The following is a 26,934-nucleotide window of genomic DNA, read 5'->3' as shown; positions in this document are numbered from 1 at the left end:
CTAGCCGTCTTGACACCTCTCCTGACCTTGGCATGCTAACTCCTACCGTGGCTACGGAGGAGGGTGCGAGTTATGCAGTGGTGTTGCGTAGGGCAGCCAAGGCTCTCCTCCTCGAACTCCCTACAGTGGCCGTCAGGACCAACCTCCGGACAGAAGTGCTTCAGCTGGCGGCTACCTCTGTGGAGCCACGGCTGCCCTTTAATGATGCACTTTCAGACGTTCTTTTGGGCACCTGGTCCAGGCCCAACACAGGGCTCCTGTGGATAGGAACGTGGCCAGATGCCATTGCCCGGTCCCGGGCGACCCCCCTCTTTCTCTCCCAACACCCCACCCCTGAGAGCTTGGTTGTCCAAACCTCTACATCCCAAAGCACCTTACCTACCGCACCTCCGGATAGGGAATCCAAGAGACTAGAACAGTTTGGGAAGAAGATTTTCTCTTCCGCCAGTTTAGGGCTGCGGTCTGCGAACACCGCATGCCTCTTGGGCCGTTATTCCCACTCTGTGTGGGATATGGTGGCGCAGGTGCTGAGTCAGTGTCCGGCAGAGGCCCGGCCAGTGCTCTCGCGGCCCATACGATGTGGCTGTGACACCGCCGACTCGCTGGGCAGGGCGATTTCCCCGACAGTGGCGCTCCGCTGCCACGCCTGGCTGAGGACTACTGGCTTCTCGGGGGATGTCCAGAACACCCTGATGGACATGCCCTTCAATGCCATATGCCTTTTTGGCAACAAGGCAGATAGTGCGTTGGAGTGTTTTAAGGATTTGCCGGCTACAAACAAGTCCTTGGGCCTTTCGGCCACTTTCCCTCCTCCGCCTTCTGCTTTTCGCTCCTTTCTTGGCCACGAAAGGGGCGCCCCAACATATTCGCTTCAGAGCCACAGGCCGCAGCAGCAATAGCATCAGCACGGACGTGGGACCCGCAGAGGCTGATCAGGGGGCCAGCGGGCGGGTCAGTCCACCTCCACCCCGGCCACCACTGCCTCCAAACCTTCCTAGTCCGGTTTTTCCGGCCCATCAAACGCCAGTGTGTGGAAGGATTCGCCATCACCTCCCCCACTGGCGCACCATTACGGACAGGTGGGTTTTACAAATAGTCCCTCCTCTTCGAGACTACCCCTACAGCCATGCCACCCCAGTACCGCCGCATGTCGGAGAATCACTTGGCACTTCTTCAACAGGAAGTTGTGGCCCTCTTGTTCAAGGCGGCCATCATGCACGTTCCTTCGCCAGAAGTAGGTCGTGGTTGTTATTCCTTCTACTTTCTGGTGCCCAAGAGGGACAAGGGCCTGCGTCCTATCTTAGACCTCCGGAACGTCAGTCCCTTCCTCCGGAAGGAGAAGTTCAAGATGTTAACTCTGGCTCAGGTCTTGTCTGCCCTCGACACTGGATGGTAGCGTTGGATCTGCAGGACGCATATTTCCATATTCCCGTCCTGCCGGCGTTGCTTGCGGTTTACGGTAGGCCACGAGCACTTTCAGTTTACCGTACTCCCCTTTGGCCTTACCAGCGCCCCTCAGGTGTTCACAAGTGATGGCGGTGGTCACAGCTCATCTGCGCAGATCAGAAGTTCCAGTCTTTCCCCTATCTAGACGACAGGCTGTTGAAGGCGGGATCGCCCCAGGCAGTCGTATCCCACCTCCAGACTATGGCCGACCTCCTGCATTTGCTGGGGTTCTCCATCAATGTGCCGAAGTCGCACCTGATTTCCTCTCAGAATCTCCTCTTCATCGGAGCGGTTCTGGATAAGACGCTCTTTCAGGTCTATCCTCCCGAAAGGCGAGTCCAGGATATTCAGGCTCTGATTCCAATCTTTCGGCCTCTATCCTGGGTTTCGGTCAGGCTGACCCTGAGGCTGCTGGGCCTCATAGCCTCCTGCATCCTGCTGGTCGATCATGCCAGATAGCATATGCGGGCTCTGCAGTGAGACCTGAAGTTCCAGTGAGCGCAGCACCATGGGAACCTGTCAGTCCGTTCAGATCTCGAAGGGCACTGCAAGACATTTGCAGTGGTGGTTCATAAACCGGCTTTGGGTCAATGGCCGATCTCTCTACCTTCCCCAACTGGAGCACACAATGGTGACGGATGCGTCCCTCCTGGGATGGGGCGGTCACATGAGCGAGGTGGAGATCAGAGGCCTCTGGTCTCTGGCGGAGTCCCGGCTCCATATCAACCTTCTGGAGCTGCAAGCGATCCGACTTGCACTGAAGGCGTTCCTTGCCTCTGTCCGGGTAAGAGTAGTGCAGGTGTTCACGGACAACACCACCGCCATGTGGTACTGCAACAAACAGGGCGGGGTGGGATCGTGGACCCTATGTCAGGAGGCTCTGTGCCTCTGGACATAGCTGGAACATCAGAGCATTTCCCTGGTGGTTCAACACCTGGCAGGTTCCTTGAACACCAGGGCGGACGAACTCAGCCGCAGGTGCATGATTGATCACGAATGGAGTCTTCACTCGGACGTGGCGCAAGGTCTCTTTCAACAGTGGGGAGAGCCTTGGTTAGATCTATTCGCCACCGAAGAGAATACGCAATGTCAGCAGTTCTGTGCGTTGGAATTTCCAAGGTGGCACTCGCTCGGCGACACCATTTGTCGCGAGTGGAGTTGCGGTCTGTTGTACGCCTTTCTCCCTATACCACTTCTACCTAGAGTGCTGAAGATCAGGCGCGACCGGGCCCAAGTCATTCTTGTCACTCAGGACTGGGCTCGAAGAGTATGGTATCCCAAGCTACTCAGTATGACGATAGATTCCCCCTATCTGACTGCGTCTTCGGGAGGATCTTGTGTCGCAGCAGCAGGGGACGATCCTCCACCCGAACCTGTCCAGTCTCCACCTCCTTGCGTGGTGATTGAGCGGCGGCAGTTGATTCCTTTTGACTTGCCTCCTGAAGCTTGTAATGTTGTTCTGGCGGCCAGGCGGCCCTCCACTAAGTTGGTATACACCTGCAGGTGGAACGAAGGCTGTGGATCTCCTTTCTGCCCCCCTTTCAGAAGTCCTTTTGTATCTTCTCTCTTTGGCCCAGCAGGGCTCTGCTCTGGGCACTATTAAGGGCTACTTTTCTGCTATTTCGGCCTTTCTCAGGCTCCCTGATCAGCCCTCTCTCCAAGTCCCAGGTTGTAAATAGATTCCTCAAAGGCATTACTCACCTTTTCCCCCTCCTATTCCTTTTGTGATGCCACAGTGTGACTTGAACCTGGTTCTTACATATTTGATGTGCACTCTCTTTGAGCCTCTGCGCAACCGTCCTCTCTGTCTCTTAACTTTGAAGACTGCTTTCCTGGTTGCCATCACGTCCGCTAGAAGAGTTAGTGAGCGAGCTCCAGGCTGTTTCTTGTAAACCTCCCTTTTCTATCTGTCCATCCAAACCAGGTTGGTCTCAGAACCCGTCCATCCTTTCTGCCAAAAGTTGTCACTGCTTTTCACATCGGGCAAACCATCACTTTGCCCACCTTCCTTCCACCTCCACATCCTTCCAGAGAGGAAGAGAGGCTCCACCGCCTGTACTCAAAACATGTGTTTTCATTTTACCTGAGCCGCAAACAAATCCGGGTGGATGACCAGCTCTTTGTTGGCTATGTAGGCGCTAAAAGGTCGGGCCGTACACAAGTGGACCATTTCCCGATGGGTCATCTTGTGTATCAAAGCCTGTTATTCTTTGGCTAAAGAGGAGCCTCCGGTGGGGCTGCGCGCACATTCCACCCGTGCGACGGCAGCCACTACAGGATTGGGACGTGGTGTCCCCCTGCAAAACAAAGGTCAGGCAGCTACATGGGCTTCGCTGCACCCTTTTACAAAGCATTATTTCCTGGACAGCCAAGTCCGGAGAGACTGCTTCTTTGGCCGTTCTGTTCTCCAGGACTTCCTGGTGTGATCTTGGTTCGTCGACCCACCACCGGGGTTGGTATTGCTGGGGTATCTATTCTAAGGTGAGGAATCTATCACTGTTGCTTTCAGATGAACAAGTTTGTTATCTTTGGTAACGATACATCTGTAAGAAACATTAGTATTGATAGATTCTTTACCGCCCCACCCATCCTCCCTGTTCTTCAAACTGATTTCTAGGGTTAAGGTCATCCCTTTCAGGGCACCAGTGGTCAGTATCTTGCATGGCTCTGCGTTCCTGGCGCGGAAAGTCATGTACAGAACTGACGTCAGCGCGCGAGGGCGGCGTCTAAGTTGCTGCCGCGACGTCATCTCGGCGACAACGACGCCAACGACGGACGCGGAGCAGCACAACGCCACCTTCCGACGCGCACAGGTACTGCTGACGTAAACTTTTCGGATCCAGTCTGGCGCTTGGGGGTAATTCTAACGTAAGGAATCTATCACTACTGTTTGTTACAGATCTATCGTTACCGAAGGTAAGTAACTTGTACTTCTGGACCAAAACTGCATCTCTGCAGAGCTTGACTGCATCACCTATCAGCACACAGAGGCACTGCTAAAGAAGTTTCCAGATCCAGTCTAATGCCTGGGGAATATTCAAAATTTGAGGACTCTGCAACTAGTTAGTCTGCCAGAAATAGCATAACCAAAGGGAAGTACCTTGTTCCTCCAGGTGGCGGCTACTCTGCATAAAAATCTGCTTTGTGCTACCTAAATAAACAGCCCCTTGAAAGACTGAGAGCTCATACTGTGAGAAAGTGGCTCTGTATATACTGTCCCTTAATAGGTACATGGTGTACAGAGTCCACAGTCCCCTAGGGTTTGACAGAGGTTAAAGTTCGATATAACCTTACTCACTTAAGTGGTAGCTAGGTCGAGTAGTAAGGCAGTATCAGAGGACAGTGTAAAGCATTTGTTGTACACACTCAGTCAGCAAATGGTTCCACACACTCAATAACTGAACTCTAGGCCAATGGTTTATATGTAAAAAAAAATATGCTTGTTTTATTTTAGAACCAACACTTGGTTTTAAAATATACTTTCTCAGAATGAGATGTTTCATATAAATACTTTTGCAATATGCAATTGACTTTTGTAAACAGTTACAAGTGGTTGTAATAGGCAACACTATTTTAAACACAATAATGCATTGAGCTCAATGGAAAATTTAAGTTATTTGCATCAGATTACTTTCTAGATTACTTTTGGAATTCCAGGACTGGATCCTAGATTCAGTCCTGGGTCAGTACTCAGAATCAAGTGATGAAAGTCGACTTAATTACTGTAATGATTTTTAAACAATATTTAGCTATTTTAAAAGTTGACACTTAGAAGATATTTCAAAGAAAATAGTCAATGATTCCCTATGGAAGAAAATTCAAGTTGCAGGTACAGTATGTTCTCGTTACATTTGTAATCCAGTACTGGGTGCCTAGACTCAGTACTGGGACCTTTATCCAAAACAGGTAAGTAATTACGTTTTCAGATATTATATGATTTTTGAAGAATATTTAAAAATTGCAGAAATCGCCACTTAGAAGAAATTTCACAGAAAAACAGTCAATGGTTTCCTATGGAAGAAAATTGAGTTAAGGGTAAGTACAGTTGTAGGTATTTTTCAGAGTCAGTGCTGGGCACCAAGATCCAGCACTGGGAGCTCCCCTAAGAGCAGGTGAGTAATTTCGTTTTCGTTACTCGGCTGATTTTTGGTGAATATTTTAAGATTTGAAAAGTCCACACTTAGAAGAAATTTCAGGAAAAAGCCAGTCAATGTTACCCTATGAGAAGAATAGAGTTATCGGTTTAAGGGTAAGTACTCGACTGGCAGAGTTGAGGTTCTGAGCATAGACTCAGGGGTCCCCCAGGGTCAGGTAGGTACAGTTGGTTTACCCTCAGCGACTCTAGGGCGGCCGGGTGCAGAGAGAGTTGGGCCCAATGTTATCCTATGAGGGATAGGGGGGGGCCTTGGTTGGTGGCTGCTGACTGGCAAGCCACGCGGCTGTGGGAGCTGGGCTCCTGGTCACTTACTCAGGACAAGTGGGGAAGTAGGTAGGTGTAGAGTTTTCACTGCCAGGGCCACTCGGGTGGCTGGGTGCAGGGTGCTTTTGAGCCTTCGGGCGCCCAATTGATTTCAATGGGAAATCTCCGGTTTAGAAAAAGACTGCAAGCTCGGGGACGAGGACTCTTCAGGTGCCACCACCACTTCGAGAGGTAAGTTGGGTAGTTGGAGGATAAGTAGGTACCCCGGGATTGGGCACAGGGGGCCGCGGGGCGCCGCGTGCAGCGGTGCCTTTTGGTGTCGGGAAATCTTACCCTCTTTGATCGCGGTGGGGGGGGGGGGGGCACCTTGTTCTGAGGCTGCAGGCTTCTTCAGGAGTGTCGAGGGGGGTGCTTGGTTGCCGGACTCGGGGTCACAGTTGCCGTGGGGTCGTCCTCGGGGTCTTTGTTCACTCCAGCACTGGCCAGGCTTGGCTGGTGCAGTGTGTGCTGGGTTCGCGATTCCGGGCTGCTGCCAGGGATTAGAGGTAGGTTTTGAGTAGAGCCTCTACTCATGGGAGTCCCAGGGGCTTGGAGCCAAAAGGTAGCCAGGTCCTCCGGGGTTGGTGAGGTTGCTGGCCACAAGAGATGCCGGGTTGGAGCAGGAGCAGGTTCAAGGGTCGACAGGCCGGTGGGGCTGGGGCCAAAGCAGTTGGTGTCTTCCTCTTTTTAGCAGCTGCAGGGCAGGTCTTCTTTCTTCTTGCTCTTCTTTGTAGTTTTGAATCTGGGGAAGGAAGGTTCAGGGTGCCCCTAAATACTAGATTTAGGGGCGTTACAGGTAGGTGGAGGGCAGGGGCCAATGGGTCCCTGTCCTGGGGTGGGTACACCCCCTATCCTACCTCTCTCCTGTGGGAGGGGGGCAGTTGTCTAGTCCTGATAGGGTAGGGCTCCCCATCTTCAAGATGGCGAGAGCCCTGAGATGTGCTTCACCTCGCCTCCCCCACCTGAGGGGTGGGGTTGGCAGGCTGGCTCATCCCCTGTCCTTATTTGGGGTTTCCGGTCAAAGCTTCCCGCCAGAGTGGGGGGTTGCAGTGGCCTGGGGAAACTCACAGAGGCGGCATGCCTTTGAAGCTTCCCCCTGCCAATCCTGGGGGAGGAGATTTAGCACCTCGCCCAGGATGTGCATTGTTGCAGGCCCAGGAGAGCAGGGGCATACAGGGGTCCAGCAACATGTCTGCTGGGTGGCAGCCTAGGCAGCCTCAGAGCAGATGTGGATTGTAGGTTAGGTTTAAGGGGGCACCTCTAAGATGCCCTCTGGGGTGCTGGGTACATTAAATCCCACACTGGCATCAGTGTGGGTTTAATGTGCTGAGAAGTTTGATACCAAACTTCTCAGTCTTTAGTGTTGCCATTATGGTGCTGTGGAGCTTGTGTTTGACGAGCTCCCAGCACCATGTACTCTTAAATGGCAGCACTGCACTTACAGTGCTCAGGAATGGACCTGGGCACTGTAGGGGTACAGGGCTCCTGCGCCCACACCATTGGCATAAGGCACCCAGCTAGAGGGGTGGCTGATGTATGCCATGGCAGTGTAAGTGATGGGCATGGCACACAGGGATGTGTGTCATGTCGACTTTGTTTGTCTTGCACCCAAACACTCAGCCTGCAAAGGCAGTGTGTGTGTGTGTAAGGGTACAGGGCCTCTAAGGGTGGCACAAGGAGTGCTGCAGCCCTTAGAGGCCTTCCCTGGTCACAAGGCCCTGGGTACCTAGGGTACCATTTACCAGGGGCTGACATGTGGCCAGGGTTTGCCAATTTGGGTTTGTTTTGTTTTAGGGAAGGAACATAGGCCCTGGGCACCTGATTGGCAGGAGTCCAGGGCACACTCAGTCAAAGTACATTCAGCAATTCAGCAAAAAGTGGGGGCATACCATGCAAGAAAGATGGCACTTTCTCACACATACCTCTTAAGCCAAGACTGCCACTACTCTGCTAGCATTTTTACTGCCTGTCCTTGAGATTTGTCAGGTTGCTATGTGTGAATCCGTGCACATGTTCATGAAGTACTGTTGCCAAGGTGGGTATTTTGCCTGTTCAGTCCTCCTACTTTTTGTTTGACCCATTCCATAGGCCTGGGTGGTGAACTCCGATCACAAAGTTTGCAGAGTTTTCTGCACTCCGCGTTCCTTGTATCTTTCGGAGTGCAGAAAACTCTGCTTCGTGTTGTAAACTCCACTCTATGTAGTGCAGCTGAGTTTTTTTTCCCCGCTTGTGAACGGTAGGTTGGCAAGCGAGAGTTGCTGCTCGGTTAAAATTTTCTCCTGAGCAGCAGGAAGATCAGTGCGAAGAGCAGTTCGTACTGCACTCTGCCACTTGCGGAAATCCGAGGAATTTTTTTGTTACTTCAGAATTTCGTGTAGCGAAACTCTGCGAACTGCACCCAGGCCTGCTTTTCAACCAGCAGGACTTTGCTGTAAGTGCTGTTCAGGGTTGCTTCTTGCCCTTTTGGCTTTTATTTTTTTCCTGATAGCAATTATTTTTCATGCCTCCTATTATTCATTTTTGCTCAGGTTGACCTATTTGTTTGTCCATTCGCGGTTTGTCATGCCACATTGGTACCTTATCTGAATCCCACTTTTTCTAATGGGTGCACCATTTGAGCCCTTGCAAATTGGACCATTGAGGCTGCTTACTATGAAAACAGTTTTTTCTGATTGCCATTATGTCAGCTTAGCATGTGGCGAGCTGCTGACTTTGTCTATCCCTTCCTTTAACTTAATTGTTTTCTGAATAGTCTGGTTCTTCTAAGACTTCCTTATTTCCTAAAGTGGTTACTCCATTTGATGTAGGCCTACGCATCACCTTGCTGACTTTTTATTCACTTCCTCTGCATAATTTGAATCCCTTTAGGGCTCTTAGATTCTACATCAACAGTCCTGCGAATTTCAGGTTGATTACCTACATTTTGGGGGGCGTATACTGGCCCCAAGTGCCATCCAGTTGAGAAGCTGACAGTTTCCAGAGGGATTTTTTTTATGCATCAAGATCTGCAATATCCTTGCCAAAATGAACTTTGGCCCATTCCTCCAGGGCACAAAGACCGCTTCTTGAAGTTTTGTTGTGGTGGGCTGATGGAAATTTACAGAGCTGCGATGTTTTTCCCTCCACACCTTCACCGGGCACTACACTGGCACTCTGAGGTCCACAAGGCTGGCAATTATGACAGATCTCTGTTGCTGGACTTTCTTTGACTACCTCAGTCGCACCACATTGGAGGTACTGATTCTTCCACCTTGGAGATACTACTTCTATATAGATTAAAGAGTTTTGTAATTTGCAGGAAAGTCGATCGGAAGAACGAGTTACTTTAAGTAACAATCTTTCTGGTGAATTATGTTTCTACCTACAGATTCCTCACCGAACTTGCCCAACTCCCTTTTTTTTTGAAGACCAGTTATTGCAATTTTTAATGTAGTGGCAATTGAGGGCCAGATGTATCAAATGGTTTTACCCATTCTGTGTCTGGGAAAATGTGTTCATACATATGGCCCTTTGTTTTTTGTCACAATTTTCTGTCAATTTAGTAAACCTAGTCTCCTCCTATCCTGTTTAAAAGAAGAAAAGACTGGATGCTGACATAATGTGATGCTGTGATGTAATAACCTGGGTCTATTGCAAAATAGAGTCTGAGCCGAGGCACTACAAGTTACTGAAGTGGAGCTATTTCAAATTTTCTGGACCCAGACTGGTTCCTAGAGGGCACTCAAGGTGAGAAATCTGCAGGTAGAGGGCATCCACTAGAAAGATTATAACCGAAGGTAAGTAACTTGTTTGTTAGGTTAATTATTTTAGGAAAATATTTTACGACTGTGATTAGTAATTTTCCTTTTCTACCCTTCATTTGAGGTTGTGGAATAATACGGTGCTCAGATCATAGACTTTTGTACAGTCTGCCTTCTTCTAAAATATTGATATAACATTTACCATTAGTCCAATTTTCAGTAAGTGTTTTGATAAAAAGTCACCTTTACTCTTACTTGTATTTACATTAAAGTTACTATATTTTTGTTGTTTCAGTGGGAGGATTGCTTCACTCAAGGTTCTCGACTGGAGTGCTTCCTTCTCCACGTGCTGCTTCTCAAGATAGTTTTAGTCCCAGAGTCTCCTCAACAGGCCCACCCTCATCTCATTCACCATGGTCTGTACCTGGTCCCCTCAGTTCTGCCTTTGTCATGCCAGGTTCAACACCTGAAGTACCTTTGAAGACTGTGGGAGCACGCAGGCTGCAGGGCCCGGTTCCTCTAGAGCAGTCAGTCACACATGGCCACGGCAAACTTCTCATGGACATGGCTCTTTTTATGGGACGTTCATTTCGTGTTGGCTGGGGTCCCAATTGGACATTAGCCCATAATGGAAAGCAACTGAGTGGATCTGGTGAGATTGGGAATCTTCAGAACTCTGAATCGTTGGACTACGGATTCTTGCCCAAACCAGTCTCTGCCAAATCGTAAGTGATATATTGTGTGAATAAAACTTCATGATTTTATGGAAGTGAAGGTGTTTTGCCTATTGAAACACATCCTAAAATGTCAAATTTGTAGTATTTTGTTTTTTTGTATGGCTGTCACTAGTGTGGAACTGTAGCATTGTCAAAATTGGATGCAATGTATTTTCTGTGTGTGATTGCTCTCTGATGGAGACAATCAGCCGCAGATTCCTTACCTTAAAATTTCCCCCAGGTGCCAGATTGGATCCCTAAAACTTTCTAGCACAACCTAAGCGTGTCGGTTTAGGGAGTCGTGTGACTCCGTAGCGAGGTTGTCCGCCGAATGTGATGTCAATGGAGTCCATATAAGCCCTTCCCCGCACTACAACTCTGATCTGGAGAAGCAGTTCCTCTGGCTACTTTTTTGGCCTACTACAGAGTTTTTAGTCTGGAACAGTGTGCCTTTTTCTATGCCTTCTGGTTTTAATTATTGTGGGTCTTGTGCTTGACAGTTGTCTGCCACAGATCTTTCCTCATTCTGTCTGCATTTGGTGCTTGGACAAGCACCACGACTCGGAGTGCGACGCCTGTCAACTTCTGAAGCTTCTGCGGGAGCGACTCATAGAGCTCCTGTTGGCGCCGTTGTCCCAACTCCAGGTCTCCTTGATCGGTCTCCTTCCTGTTCTACAGTGTCTTCACAGAGCCAAACTAGGAACCGTTCCCGTGGGGGTCACTGTTGACGCCCAGCAGTAAGTCTTGTCGCAACCGGTCGAAGTCACAGTATCGTTGCTTTACGATGTGGTTTTACACTGCTCTTCACGCCCTCAGCCTGAGGACCCTGTGCAAGAGTTTCCCCCGCGCCACCCTTCATTTCCTGGAGCTGGGTCGACTCTGACCCAAATTAGAGATTATCGTGCTCTCCACACCATCTATGGTTCTTCACCTTCCCCTGGAGTGCTTTTGGGCCCTAAGGAGGTGACGGGTGCCTCAACTGTTTCCACACCTACGGATTCACCCTCAGCTGTAGTTAGGCCCTTATCTTCATCTACGCCAGTGCACAGCCCTTAGGAGTTCTCACCTGCGGAGCCAATTGACTAACTCTGCGCTGGTACACTGGCCTTCGTGGCTTGCTCTGGTGGCCCCCGTCATTCCGACCACGGCACCGTTGCCGCTTCTGATGCCCTGTCACGGTATTCCTGGCTTCAGTCCGATGCCGGATCGGCGTCTATCTACGTCTGGCGCAGAGCCAATGCATCATGTTTCTTCAGAACCTTCGCACAAACAATATTTGGAAGATGAGGAAAGGGTTGGGTTTGTACAGCCAATGTCTGCATATCCTCCTGTGGTGGATAGTTGGATAACTGAACTAAGTGAAGCAAGTAGCTTGGAGAGCTTCCCCTACTTCTGGCCTTCTTTCTCCTCCTGGCCTAGTTACGGAGGCTAGCTGCTATTTGGCAGACATGTTGGCAAGGGTGGCTGTGGTTTTAGATTGGACTGTTCCCTCGGTAGCAAAGTCTACTGACCACCCTCATTAGAGTTCTTCATCTGGGCCAATCTGGTGTTGAGCCGGTGCTACCCTTTTGTGAGGCGCTGCATGATATTTTGCTGGGGGCCTGGGCTAGACCTGATTCTGGTGCTCCTGTGGACCATTCTATTGCCCACAAGCACCGCCCTGCCCACCCACTGACACAGCGTTTCTCCTCTGCCAACCAACACACCGCAATTTTGTGGTACAGGCTGGTACAGCATTCAATTATTTGGGTTGTCTTCATACTCTTATAGTGATTCCTGTAGACCAGACTCTTGTTGAAAGCATATTTTCTTTTCCACCATTGCTGCTTTACATTCCATTAGCACATCTTGTGTTCTCACATGTTTTTCTTATGCCTTTTAGGATTCATTGGCACAGCTGTTGCCATCGCTCCCAGATGCAAATCAGATCTTTGTGGCCCAGTTGATTTCGGATGGGCAGCAGGCTGCTACATTAATCATTCGGTGTGAGATGGACACCACAGATTCGGTTTGCCGTGCTACGGCGGTTTCTCTGGCATTGCGCTATCAGGCTCGGTTTTGTATCTCTGGGTTTTCAGAGGCTGTACAATCCACTTTGACATGTCTTTTGATGGCCTCCATTTATTTGGCACCCTTGCCGATGATGCTTTGCGCTGGTTTCGAGAAAGTCTGGGTAGTGCAGACCTGTAGCTCTGTTTCCCTTATCTTAACCTTCATTGTTATTCTATAGCTGCGTTGTTCGCATTCAGCGTGTTATTCTATGTTGTCTTGGACTCCCATTTACATTCTCTTACGCTTTCTTGAGTGCCCCAATATGGGTCTTCTCCATATAGCACATCACCCGGAGTGATTGTCCTGCTTCTGCCAGTCTTATTCTTCTTTGCATTTACACTGTCAACAGGTCTTTCTTTGTGATCTTACGTGGGTCCACTACCTGTTCTCTCTGCTGATGGGGTCCTTGCCCAAAAGAAATCTTTTTTTCTATTTTATTTCTATCTCGAATAATATCTATTTGTGTTACTTGCTTTTAGGGGCACTTGCAGTAGGCATATTGGTATTCTTTTTACTAATTAGCAATCCTTTAGGGGTCCTGTGGCTTGTTACCCCTTGGGGAAAGCTGTTTACAGTTTTTTTAGATGGTTTACTGGCGCATATTTTCTCTCCCGATTCTCAGGGAGCACACTTTATGTTAAAGGAATATCCACTGGAGCAGTGGTACGTCTGGTATAGTTTCTACTTGGCAATCCATTTTCTGGGCCTGACCAGTGATTTCTGTTGGGACATCTTTTTCTTTTGTCCCCATTTTCTTTCGGCAACCTTTCTTCAACAGGTTGCACTTTTTATACGTAATGGTGCACAGGTTCATCCTGCTGATCCTCTTTGTGGTCAATCTCACATTCTTTATCTGGGTGAGTGTGCATGAGTCTCAAATTCTCCATCTCTTTTTACGACCAGCCTCGTATCCTTTTTCTGACTCTTTCGATCAGGTCCTGAGTACTATTATTGCATGTATGCGACGTATTTATCCGTGCTGCCTCTACTTTGATTTACATCAAGGTGTTTACCTTTCTCTTCTCTCTCCATTCTCCTTCTGTAGGCTAATTGCTTCATCCATCTGCATATGGAATCTTGCTTCTTATTACTTGTTTCTAGCCATTGGTTTTGTCTTTGTGTTTACTTTCCTGTAAGGTTGGTGTTCTTCCACAGACTGTTATGTTCGGTTGTGCTATGCGATGTCTTATAGCCTGTCCTCAGGAATCTGTTATTGCCACCGGTGTCACTTTTGGAGTTCCTTTCTTCATTAGATAATTTTTGTTTCCCTCCTTTGTGGTGATTTTCTCTTGTTACTGCAGTTGTGTCAATTCTTTGGACACACTGTGTTTGGCATATCATGTATAGGACTTTGTCCTAGCACTTGTTTTTCCTTTCACTTAGGCTTTGCGTTCAGTCTTGGCGTTCCAATAGGTGGCCTTTGCTCACCTTGGCCTGTTTTAGACCCAGTTCACCCTTGTATTCTTTATCGCATGGTAGCCTTTTTTTGTTTTCGCTCAGGTTGCGGCTCTTACCATTTTCAGGCTTCTAATCGGCTAGCATAATTTCCTAATGCTTTGCTGGTCTTTCTTTTGTCGACAGGTGTGATTTCCTCCCTCTCTCCCTCTTTCTTTGTACTATGTTGCTGATTGCTCAGCCCCATACGACTTAGGTTCATGAACGTCAGTGTGGTGCTGCTGTCTTTCATCGATATATTTTTATATATCACTGTATTACCTATAGATGTGTGTATATTACCTACTGGCAGTCGCCAGAAGGTAGTTATAGTTAGTGTAGGAAGCTGACTCTGTATATCCTATAACAAAGTAAGGTATAGTGTGCACAGAAGTAGGCAGAGGTAAAAGTAGATAATACCATACTCTCTTTTTGTGGTAGTGTGGGCGAGTAGTCGGGCTTTATCAGGGGGTAGTGTTAAGCATTTATTGTTCGCACTCAGGCAAGAAATGATATCACACACTCAGACTGAACTCTGACCAATTTGTTTTGTAAAAAAGAATTGTATTTCAATTCTAGAACCAAGCCAGCCGTGGTACAAGCAAGTATAACAATACATCTGAAAGATACGTTGGTGATAGATGTGAGAAAGTGGGTTTCGGCTACAGTAAACCCACCCCTTTTTTTTTTTTCTTCTTTTTCTGTTGCCAGACTACTGATGCTCTTTGACTGAGTGTGCCCTGGGCTCCTGCCAATCAGGTGCCCAGGGCCTGTGTTTCTTCCCTAAAACTGCCTAACAGCCTAACCCAATTGGCATCTCTGGCCACATGTCAGCCCCTGGTAACTGGTGCCCTAGGTACCCAGGGCATTGTGACCAGAGAAGGCCCCTAAGGGCTGCAGCACTTATTGTGCCACCCTTAAAGGCCCTTTATCCTAAAACACACACGCTGCCTTTGCAGGCTGAGTGTCTGAGAGCAGAACATAAGTCGACATGGCACACATCTGTGTGCCATGCCCACAACACACACTGCCCTGGCCTACATCAGTCACCCCTCTAGCTGGGTGCCCTATGCCAGTGGTGTGGGTACAGGTGCATGAGCCCTGTACCCCTACAGTACCATTCCTGGGCACTAAGTGCAGTGCTGCCATTAAGAGTATATGGTTCTGGGAGGTTGTCATCACAAACTCCACAGCACCATAAGGGCAACACTGAAGACTGAAGTTTGGTATCAAACTTCTCAACACATTAAACCCACACTGATGCCAGTGTGGGATTTAATGTACAATGCACGACAGAGGGCAACTTAGAGTTCCCTCCTGAACCTAACCCACAATCCACGTCCTGCCTGAGAGGCTGTCTAGGCTGCCAACCAGCAGACATGTCGCCGGGCCCTTGAGTAGAGAGCCATCCGCTCTCCTGGGCCTGCAACAATGCATGTCCTGGGCGTGGTGCTAGGTCTCCTCCCCAGGATGGGCAATGGAAGCTTCAAAGACATGCCACCTTTGTGAGCCTCCCCAGACCACTTGCTGTGAAGAAATCAAAACCTTCTCAGGGGTTTCAACACCTGGTCCTTTTAAACCAACAAAGAAGAGATTGGCACAGAAGCTGTAATATAAAAGACATATTTTTTATTAACCTCAGATGAGGGAGATTGTGTCACACAGTAATCTCAAGTCACTGTAGGAGGCATTCTAAGGAATACAGAGAAACAGGGGCCTTATATGCCCTCACAGGGGCTCAAAAGAAGGTGGTACAAGTACACATGAGAAGAGTTACACACATAGCTGGTCATAAAAAAAAATGCATAGTCAACAAGTAGGAGGAGTAATGAGTTGCTGACATCAGTTAGAACAGCCTGACAGTTATATATTAGAGCAGGTGCATTCTACTAGCTAGGCCCCTCTGAGCATGTGCAAGGCTCTGGAAGAGGGAGAAAGCAAATGGCTAGCACATAGCGAACTAACATGGCTGTTAGACCTGGCATCTTTGGCGTGGTTACCCCTGACTTTTTGCCTCTACCCCCTGTATTTTTGATGCTATGCTGGATTTCGTTTTTGCTGGTTTAGATGCTTTGGGCACTTTGCCACTGCTGATCAGTGTCAAAGTGCAAGTGCTCCCTTGGTAAATTATTAAATTGATTGGTTATCCATGATTGGTGTATTTGTTTCACCTGTTAGCCCCTAGTAAAGTGCACTGTGTGTGCCAGGGCTGGTGATTCAAATGCTACTAGTGGGCTGCAGCACTGATTGTGCCACCCACAGGAGTAGCGCTAAAATTATGTCTTAGGCCTGCTTGCAGTGCCTATGTGCAGTCCAGGACTGCCATGTCGACCTGGCCAGTGCAACCACTGACCAGGCCTTATCCTTCCCTTTCTGTACATGTCAGGCATCCCTATGGTGGCCCTAGGCACCCCCCTGGGCTGGGTGCAGTGTATCTGAAAGATAGGGCATGTACTGAGGTGTGTAACATGCCCTGGTAGTGAATTACAGCCATTTTCGTTTTTCACTGCTGAGAGGCTATCTTGCCCATAGGATAGAATGGGGAAGGCTGTTTACATGCCTATCTTCCCATAAGGGCAAGATGGAAAATCCAAGTTTGGTATCTTTGTTTTCAGAATTTAATTATACATCTTTTTAGCAAGATGGTTTTTAAATTCACTGTGTGAGAATAGCACTTTTTAGAAAGTAGCTATTCTCCTGTTTAACCTTCCTGTGTGCCTGTGTGCTGGTTGGCTGACTGGTGTCATGTGATGGGCTAGGTGGCTCCAGGAGCCTGGATGAGTCAGCAGCAGGGTGAATAGGGAGATCTGCTTTAGATTGGTGGGAGGAGTAGTCCCTGGGTTTGAATAGGGCTGCCCCTGCCAGCACAAAGCTGGCTCCACCCCCTGCTGGCCAGGCTGAGGACTCTGCCTCTGCTGGCACAAAGAAGGCTCCACCTCCTGCTAAGCGTCGAACGACCCTGCCCCTCACTCTGAAAGGAACCAGGTGCTCCAGAGCAGAGCACACCCAGGAACCGGTTTGAGCAGGGGAATCCCCCCACTGGAACAAAGAGAGACAAAGACTTGGAGGGGTATAAGAAGAGGACCCCAGACACCTAAACTTTAGATCACATTGGAACTAAGAAGAAACCTCTGCCAAGGAGAAAGCTGAAAAGAACTGAAGAGGAGAAGACTGCCTGCTTGCTGTTTTGCTGCCAAGGAGAGGGGAAGGACTTTGCTGTGTCCCCTTCTTTTGATTCTGATCTCCAAGGGCCTGAGAAGAGCTGGCTCCCTGTTAAGAAGTCCCAGGAACAAAAGGACTTCACCACCAGCTCCCCTGGAACTCTGCTGAGAGAGTGCTGACCTGCCTTGGAGTGTTTGCCCAGTCTTGGGGCCTCAGGAGGTGGTTTTGCTGTGTTTTGGGAGCTGGGAAGCAGAAGCGTGAAAAAGAGTAACTGGTACCCAACGCATCATCCGATTGCGTGTCGCAAGAAAGAGTGCGAGGAGAATTTAATCGCGGCACCATCGCAACACGCAGGGTCCCCCCATCGCCGAGTGTGTCGAGCATCGTCCCGAAGCGTGAAGATTCCTGACATTGCGAGGGTCGCCGCAGAACCAGTTTGCGAGCCGCACCACTGCCGGTGCGTGAAAGTCTCCAGTCATCGTGTGCGTCGACGCAGAGTCCCGTTCCGTGGCGCATCGAGAGTTGCGGCGCCGGAGGGCAACGCTGCGCCACGCATCGCACCACATCGAAGAATGTCGCATCGAACCTGTGCGTGAAGCTTCCCCCTAAGAAACCTACGCAACGAAAGCCAGTCATCGCATCCTGCCCCTACAGATCGGAGCCGGCGCATCCACCTCTGCTGCGTGAAGCAGGGCTGCTGCAAAGCCTCCCCAGGATCTCAGGAGTATCGCATCGCCTTTGCCATCTTCCTTGTTATAGCTTTTGGGAACCTTATCGCAACTACAGGTACTGTTGGGCACGAGAGTGTCGCATTTTGTGCATTGAGTCGCATTGTGCAGGACACTGACTTTTACATCCTGGAGTACTTTCTGCAAACTCTTGAACTATCTTTAAAGTAACCTTTTTAATTATATGTTGGTTTGTCTGTAGTATTTGGTCTTGTGAAGTTTTTAGTAAAGATTCCTTATTTTTCTAAAACTGGTGTGGAGTAAATCTGTGGTGTTTTCACTGTGTTACTGTGAGTGTTGGTACAAATACTTTACACATTGCCTTTGATAGCCTAGACTGCTCAGGCCAAGCTACCTAGAGGGTGAGCAGGGGTTATCTTAACAGTGTATCCCCCTTTCCCTGACTAGAAGCAAGGGTCCCTACTTGGACAGTGGTACCTACCCTGCCAACTAGAGACCCCCAGATCTAACAATGGCTGCCAAGTACAAAATGGCTTTCTGCTCATGCTAACAGATCCCTGTAATCTTTAACAGCTGTAATCACCAACTGGTCCCCACCGGTTCTGACCCCCACTCTGGCGGGGAAGCCCAAGTGAGGAATAGGGGTGTGCCAGCCTCTGCCAACCCCACCCCTCAGGTGGGGGAGGCGAGGTGAAGCACAACTCCAGGCTCTCAATATCTTGAGGATGGGGAGCCCTGCCCAATCAGGACTAAGCTCCTGCCCCCCTCCCACTGGAGAGTGGCATGATAGGTGGTGTACCCACCCCAGGCAAGGGACCCATTGGTCCCTGCCCTTTACCTACCTGTAACGCCCCTAAAGTTAGTATCTGAAAGAAACACGTTAGTTAGATTCCTCACCTTAGAATATCCCCAGGCATCAGACTGGATCCAGAAAGTTTTTCGTCAGCAATACCCCTGCGCGTCGCTAGGCTTTGTCTGCGGCTCCGCGTCTGTCGTCGGCGTCGTGCGCCGGGATGACGTCGTCGGAGTACTTAGACGCCGACCTCGCACGCTGACGTCAGTTCTTCTTCTTTTTTCCACGCCAGAGAGCGCCGATCCGGGAAGAGCTTACCCCTTAGTCATTTTTTGACTAAACTGTTTTGACTCTTTTTGGTCTCTTGTCGACTCGACTCTGGTGCCGGTAGGATCCCTGGTTTCAAACCCTGCGACTGCTGTCACCGACTGATGTCAGTTACGGACCATCATCGCCTGTGCCTTTTCTGCCTGGGGGCCGACCACGATTCAGTCGTGCCTCGACTGCCGGGCTCTGACTTTGAAAGCTAGGCGGGAGCGGTACCGCAAGCTCCTGGAGTACCGGCAGTCGGCTCCACGCCGTTCACGGTCCCGGTCGAGGAGGAGGTCGAGGGACCGGTCGCAGAGCCGCAGTCACCACCACTCGTCTGGTTCCAAGTCGTCGGGTAAGTCGAAGCATGGTAAGGAGTCCAAGGGGCAGCGTGACTCGGCTGAGGGCTCGGGCGGTACCACCCACGCAGCTCCGTCTGAGCCGCAGGAGCCGCGTCCGTCCCCATACCCGCTGGTCCCTGGGACCGACGCGACTCCGGCGGAGATCAGTGCCTTCTTCTCGGCCATAAGAGGCCTGGCTCAGCCGTCCACGCCAGCCGGCGTGCCTTCGGGCCCCGCGGGGTCGACTGGGGGGCCGGCGGCTCCGGCGCCTACTCCGGTCCCGACGCCGCAGGTCCCCGTGGGATCCAGGCCTGGATCCCAAACTATGCCGGTCAACCTCACGACCACTCCGCCGGCGTCTCCACCGGTACCACCTCCGGCGCTGCCTTCGGATGGCGCCGGTTCCGTCCCGGCGCCGGAGCGGCGCCGCCTGGCGCCGCGTTCGACGCCGATGTGTGGCAATCGCATGTTTCGCCCGGCTCCCATCATTCCACCTGTCTACCAGGAATCGGATGACGGTGACTACTGGGAGGGGTCTGAGGACCCTCTGGCCTTGCAGGTCAACTTAACACAGGACTGGGCAGATGAGCTGGGGGATGCCAGTGGTCTGGACACCTCCCCTGACACTGGCCTCATCTCTCCTCTGACTGTGGCTTCGGAGGAAGGTGCTGCATTTTCCGTGGTGCTGCGCAAGGCGGCCGAAGCCCTTGGGCTGGAGCTGCCTGCTGTGGCTGTGAGGACTAACCTCCTCACTGAAGTGCTCCAACCATCAGCAAGCTCCTCGGAGCCTCTGCTGCAGTTTAATGAAGCCCTAGTGGACGTTCTGAAGGGCACCTGATCCAAGCCCTCCACAGTACCTCCTGTGGATCGGAACGTGGCCCGGCGCCACCGCCCTGCACCGGGCGACCCCAGCTTTCTGTCCCAACACCCCACGCCCGTGAGCCTGGTTATCCAGGCCTCTACTTCCCAGTCCTCCTTCCTGTCCGCTCCCCTGGATCAGGAATCCAAGAGGCTTGAACAGTTCGGTAAGAAGCTGTTCTCTTCCCTTAGTTTGGGACTGCGGTCCTTGAACACCGCTTGCCTCTTGGACCGTTACTCTCACTCCCTGTGGGATACGGTGGAGGACGTGCTGCCCCAGTGTCCGGAGGAGGCCCGGACACGGCTCGCCCAGGCTCTTGCCGACGGGCGGAATGCAGCGCGACACGCTATCCGATGTGGACTCGACACTATGGACTCGCTGGGTAGGGCGATGTCAACCATGGTGGCGATCTGCCTTCACGCCTGGCTGCGGTCCACGTCTTTCTCAGGGGGATGTCCAGAGCACCCTCATGGATATGCCCTTTGATGGCAGTCGCCTTTGGCGAAAAGGCGGATAGTACGCTGGTGCGCTTTAAGGACTCCCGGGCTATGGCCATGTCCTTGTGCCTCTCGGCCCCGCGGCCGCAATCTTGCGCTTTTTGTCCCTTTCGAGGCCAAGGAAGGGGCGCCCCCTCACGTCCGCCTAGCCACCGGCCGCAGACCCAACCTGCACGCGGACGTGGATTCCGCCGAGGCGGTACTGGGGGACAACGTGCCGGTCAGTCCACATCTACCCCGGCAGCCTCCGACTCAAAGCCCTCCTAGTCCGTGCTTTCAGGTCCATTCCACGCCAGTGGGAGGCAGAGTTCGCCATCACCTGCTCCACTGGCGTTCCATCACGTCGGACAGGTGGGTGCTGCAAATTGTCCGAAGGGGCTACTCCCTCCCCTTCGAGACGACCCCTCCAGCCATGCCACCGCAGTACCACCATATGTCAGGGGATCACTTGAATCTTCTGCGGGAGGAGGTTACGGCCCTCTTGGCCAAGGGGGCCAACGAGCGTGTTCCTGGTCCAGAAGTAGGTCACGGATGATATTCCCACTACTTTCTGGTTCCCAAGAAGGGCAAAGGGGGCCTGCGCCTTATCTTGGACCTTAGGAGCGTCAACGTCTTCCTCCGGAAGGAACGGTTCAAGATGCTCACCTTAGCTCAGATTCTGGCTGCCCTCGACCCTGGAGACTGGATGGTAGCGTTGGACTTAAAGGACGCTTATTTTCACATTCCCGTCCTGCCGGCCTACCGGCGTTATCTGCGGTTCACGGTGCGCCAGGAGCATTTTCAGTTTACCATGCTCCCCTTTGGCCTCACCAGTGCCCCTCAGGTGTTCACGAAAGTGATGGTGGTGGTCGCAGCTCATCTGCGCAGTTTGGGGTTTCCGGTCTTCCCCTATCTCGACGACTGGTTGTTGAAGGCGGGCTCGCCCCAGGCAGTCGTCTCCCACCTCCAGACTACAGCCGACCTCCTGCATTCACTGGGGTTCACCATCAATGTGCCGAAGTCGCATCTGAGTCCCTCGTAGAAGCTCCTCTTCATCGGAGCAGTTCTGGACTTTGAACAGTTCCGGGCTTATCCTTCGGAACAGCTGGTCCGTGATATTCTGGCCCCGATTCCCATCTTTCATCCTCTATCCCGGGTTTCAGTCAGGTTGGTGCTGCGGCTTCTGGGTCTGATGGCCTCCTGCATCCTGCTGGTACATCACGCCAGATGGCGGTTGCGGGCACTGCAGTGGGACCTGAAACTTCAGTGGGCCCAGCATCGAGGCAACCTGTCCGACTGTGTCTTGATCTCGGAGAGCACTGCAAAGCAATTGCAGTGGTGACTCACGGACCGCGATTGGGTCAGTGGCAGATCCCTCTCCCTACCCCCACCCGGAGCACGTAGTAGTGACGGATGTGTCCCTCCTGGGATGGGGGGCCACATGGGAGAGGCGGAGATCAGAGTACTCTGGTCTCCGGCGTAGTCTCGGCTCCATATCAACCTTTTGGAGCTGAGAGCGATCCGGCTTGCACTGAAAGCATTCCTTCCCTCTGTCCGGGTAAGTGTAGTGCAGGTGTTCACGGACAACACCACCGCCATGTGGTATTGCAACAGTGCGCGGTGGGGTCGTGGACCCTTTGTCAGGAGGCTCTGCGCCTCTGGACATGGCTGGAACATTAGGGCATCACCCTGGTGGTTCAACATCTGGCGGGCTCTCTGAACGCCAGAGCAGACTAACTCAGCCGCCGGTGCATGATGGATCACGAGTGGCGTCTCCACTCGGACATGGCGCAAGGCCTCTTTCGGCAGTGGGGAGAGCCTTGGTTAGATCTATTCGCCACCGAAGAGAACGCGCAATGTCAGTTCTGTGCGTTGGAGTTTCCAAGGCGGCACTCGCTCGTGGACGCCTTTCGTCGCGAGTGGAGTTGTGGTCTGTTGTACGCCTTTCCGCCTATACCACTTCTGCCCAGAGTGCTGAAGATGATCAGGCGTGACCGGGCCCAAGTCATCTTTGTGGCTCCGGATTGGGCACGAAGGTACTGGTATCCCGAGCTACTCAGTCTGTCGATCGATCCCACGATACGTCTGCCTATTCAGGAGGACCTTCTGTCGCAGCAGCAGGAGACAGTCCTTCATCCGAACCTGTCCAGTCTCCACCTCCATGCGTGGAGATTGAGCGGCAGCAGTTGATGCCATTTGACTTGCCTCCTGAAGTCTGTGATGTTGTTCTGGCAGCCAGGCGTCCCTCCACAAAATCGGTATACGCCTGCAGGTGGAACAATTTTGTGGCATGGTGCACAGCAAAGGCTGTGGATCCCCATTCCGCCCCTCTGTTTGAGGTTCTCCTCTTTCTTCTTTATTTGGCCCAGCAGGGCTCTGCTCTGGGCACCCTGAAAGGCTATCTTTCTGCTATTTCTGCTTTCTTACGGCTTCCTGATCAGCCTTCTCTTTTCAAATCCCCTGTTTCTCGCTTTCTTAAGGGCATTACTCACATGTTTCCTCCTGTTCCTTTTGTAATGCCTCAGTGGGATTTGAATCTGGTATTGACGTTTCTGATGTGTGCTTCCTTTGAGCCGCTTCATAATTGTCCTCTTCGTCTTTTGACGCTTAAAACTGCTTTCCTGGTGGCTATGACCAGGGTGAGTGAGCTCCAGGCTCTTTAAAGCCTCCTTTCCTTTCTGTCCATACGGACAAAGTTGTTCTAAGGACTCGTCCTTCTTTCCTGCCTTAGGTTGTGACTGCCTTTCACATTGAGCAGTCTGTAACGTTGCCCACCTTCTTTCCGCGTTCGCATCCCTCGAAAGAGGAAGAGAGGCTCCACCGCCTGGACGCAAAACGGGCGCTGTCCTTCTATTTGGATCGCACCAAGCAGTTCCGGGTGGACGACCAACTCTTTGTAGGTTACGTGGGCACTAAGAAGGTTCGAACGGTCTACAAACGGACCATCTCTCGGTGGGTCGTTTTGTGTATCAAGGCATGTTACTCCTTGGCTAAAAAGGAACCTCCTGTAGGGCTGAGGGCCCATTCTACTCGGGCCACTGCGGCTTCCACTGCACTGGGACGGGGAGTCCCCTTGCAGGACATCTGTCAGGCGGCAATGTGGACATCACTGCACACGTTTGCTAAGCATTATTGCCTGGACAGCCAAGTCCGGAGAGACGGCTTCTTTGGCCGTTCTGTTCTCCAGGACTTTCTGGTGTGATCTTGGTTCGCAGACCCCACACCGGGGTTGGTATTGCTGGGGGATCTATTCTAAGGTGTGGAATCTAACGTGTTTCCTTCAGATGAACAAGTTACTTACCTTCGGTAACTATGTATCTGTTAGAAACATTAGATTCCTCACCGACCCACCCATCCTCCCCGTTCTGCAAACCGATATCTAGGGTTGAGGATATCCCTTTCAGGGCCCTAGACTTTTTTGGCACCACTGTCGGTCTCTTGCATGGCTCTGCGTGCCTGGCACGGAAAGCTATGTAAACTGATGTCCGCGCGTGAGGGCGGCATCTAAGTACTCAGACGTCATCCCGGTGCACGACAACGGACGTGGAGCTGCAGACGACGCCTAGCGACGAAAAACTTTCTGGATCCAGCCTGACGCCTGGGGATATTGTAAGGTGAGGAATCTAACTAACTAATGTTTCTTACAGATACATCGTTACCGAAGGTAAGTAACTTGTTCATTTGGGGGCACCCTGAACCTTCCTTCCTCATATCCCGAATCCGAAACAAGAAGAAAGAAGACCTGCTGTGCAGCTGCTAACAAGAGGATGACCCCAACTGACTTGGCCCCAGCCCTAAAGGCCTGTCGACCCTCGAACCTGCTCCTGCTAAATCCCAGCGTCGCCAGTGGTCAGCAACCTTGAAAATCCCGATGGACCTGACTCATGTAAAAGACTGGGACTCCCACGAGCAGTGGTTCTGCTCAAAACAAGCCACAACCCCTGGTGCCAGCCTGGAACCACAAATCCAGCACACTCTGCATCCACCGAGCCCGGCCTGTTCCCGAGTGAACAAAGACCACGAGGACGTCCCCCCCGGCGACTGACCAAGAATCCAGTACCCAAGGACCCTCCTCGACGCTCTGACGACAACTGCAGCCTCAGAACCAGGGACCCCTCCAACTGCGACCAGCAGAGGGTAAGATTTCCCGACGCCAAAAGACACCCCTGCACCCGGCGCCCTGCGGCCCCCTGTGCCCAACTCCTGGGTGCCTACCTAACCTACAGCTTCCCAACTTACCTCTCGAAGTGGTGGTCGCACCTGAAGAATCTCCGTCCCCGAGCTTGCAGCCTTTGTTCATCTTGCAGCTTCTATATTGAAATACACTGAGCGCCCGACGGCTCAAAAGCACCCTGCACCCTGCACCCAGCCGCCCGAGTGCCCCTGGAAGTGCAACATCCATCCTATCTTACTTCCCCACTTGCCCTGTGTTAGTGACCAGGAGCCCAGCTCCCACAGCCGCGTGGGCTGCCTACTAGCAGCCATCAACCAAAGGCCCCCTCCCCGCCATAGGCTAACATTGGGCCTGACTCTCTCTGCACCCGGCTGCCCCATTGCTGCTGAGGGTGTAGCAACTGTACCTACCTGACCCTGGGAGACCCCTGAGTCTATGCCCAGAACCTTAACTCTGTCAGTCGAGTACTTACCTGAAAGTCGATAACCTACATTTACCAGGAGAGATCCCAGTGCTGGATCTTGGTGCCCAGCACTGACCCTTAAAAGTAATTATAACTGAGTTCGAGGCATATGAGCTGCAGATTACACTTTTGCATAGATCGCCATCTGGTGTTGGGCCCGGATGTTTGCATGTTTGTTTTTCCTCTTGGAAAGTCTTTGAAAGTCACGAGGTTGGTGACTCCTCCTTTGGTTCGTATTGCGCATGGGCTTCGGCTCCATCCTTTTAGATCTAAAAAGACTATTCGAGATCGAAGGGCCAGAAGAAAAATGGCGTACTCCTCGACCTCCGTTCCAGTTGACATCTTCAGGGACGACGTCGAACCTCCGGGACACCAGCACACCGAAGAGGACCTAGTCAGTGCTTCCGAAGCCGACTCGAATGTGGAGGACATCACCCCGGCTCAGAGGGTCGTGAGTAAAATACCCCCTCCCACACCCGCGCCGACACCCAAAAAGGCTTCGGTCACGCCTTCGCCTTCGGGCCTAGGCAAGACAAAAGACACTGCTTCGAACACCCCACCTTCGGGCCCGGTGCCGAAGCCAAGTAAGCCTTCCGGCGGCTCGGGCTCGAGCCAGCCTGCCAGCGGTGCCGAAAAACACCCTTCGGCACCAAAGAAAAGATCGGCCTCTACCTCGACACCGAGCTCCACAACAAAGCCCTCCGTGTCGAAACCCAGCCTCTCGGTGCCGACCAAACATCATAAGGCCCCCGGCACCGACACTCCCGCACCGAGGCCGGTATCGGCACCGACCAAAAAATCGGAGGTTCCCAAAAAGGACAGCGCAGACAGGCCTAAGAAGCCGTCGGCTCAGAAAACGTCAGCGCCGACTGAAGAACCAGTGTCCCAAGAACTTTTTACACCGGATCCTTTACAAAAGACACTTACCAAGTATCCAAAAACTGGACATTTGGCACTGTCTTAAAAAAAAGACATTTGGACAGACCAGCTCCACCTCCAAAGAGGAAGGACTGTGCTACCTCCCCTTTCAGAGTGCCATCTCCGCCTCCTCCACCTCTTCCACCCTCTCCACCTCTGCCCCCTCCACCTTCTCAACCCCTGCCTCATCGCTCTCCGACCCTGTCTCCAGACCATGATGATCAGGGGGACCCATACTACGACCCAGCAGATGTGCCACAAGACCCCACCCCTACGGGATCCCCAAACCCCTGGGATGATTATAATAATCCAGACATTCCAGATGTCCCACAAGATGACCTATATCCATCCAGGCCATCACCACCAGAAGACTCACTGGGTTTTCACCACCTACTTCAGAGGGCGGCACATTATCACGGGGTAGAGCTACACACTGACCCAGTAGAGGAAGATTTCCTCCTAGACACCTTTGATACAGCACATAGGTCTACTGCTATACTACCTATGCTCAAAGGGGTAATAAAACATGCGCCAGAGGTTTTTAAAGACCCAGTCAGGGCTAGGGTCCTAAACCACGTATAGAAAAAAAGTATAAGTCTGCCCCTACAGATCCTGCCTACATCAAAGGGCCTGCGCCACTGGATTCCCTAGTGGTATCCACCGCAAGAAAAAGATCAAATTCCCAGGCGTCAGGCGAAGCACCACCACCTGACAAGGAATCAAAGCTCCTGGATGCATCAGGAAAACGCACTGCGTCACAGGCAGCTAACATATGGCGTATCGCCAACACTCAAGCGCTATTGGCCAGATACGACAGGGCGCATTATGATGAGCTGGAAACCATCATGCACCATCTCCCAGAAAAATATAAAAAATAGGGCTAATGAACTAATCTAAGAGTGT

At 51.5% G+C, this 26,934-nt stretch overlaps 1 protein-coding gene across 7 annotated transcripts in view; it reads left to right on the top strand.

Annotated features, from left to right (window-relative positions):
* Positions 1-26,934, top strand: part of NUP98 (nucleoporin 98 and 96 precursor) — a 791,668-nt gene that overhangs the window by 434,973 nt on the left and 329,761 nt on the right. For all 7 annotated transcript variants that reach the window (XM_085623457.1, XM_085623456.1, XM_085623459.1 and 4 more), the window contains one exon: positions 9,941-10,370. In XM_085623457.1, the coding sequence (XP_085479583.1) occupies positions 9,941-10,370 (430 nt within the window). The remainder of the gene's footprint in view (positions 1-9,940; positions 10,371-26,934) is intronic.

This window comes from Triturus cristatus, chromosome 8, assembly GCF_964204655.1.
Source record: "Triturus cristatus chromosome 8, aTriCri1.1, whole genome shotgun sequence".
NCBI lineage: Eukaryota > Metazoa > Chordata > Amphibia > Caudata > Salamandridae > Triturus > Triturus cristatus.
The sequence above is the reverse complement of the archived record's forward strand: the minus strand, read 5'-3'. Positions and strand labels throughout refer to the sequence as shown.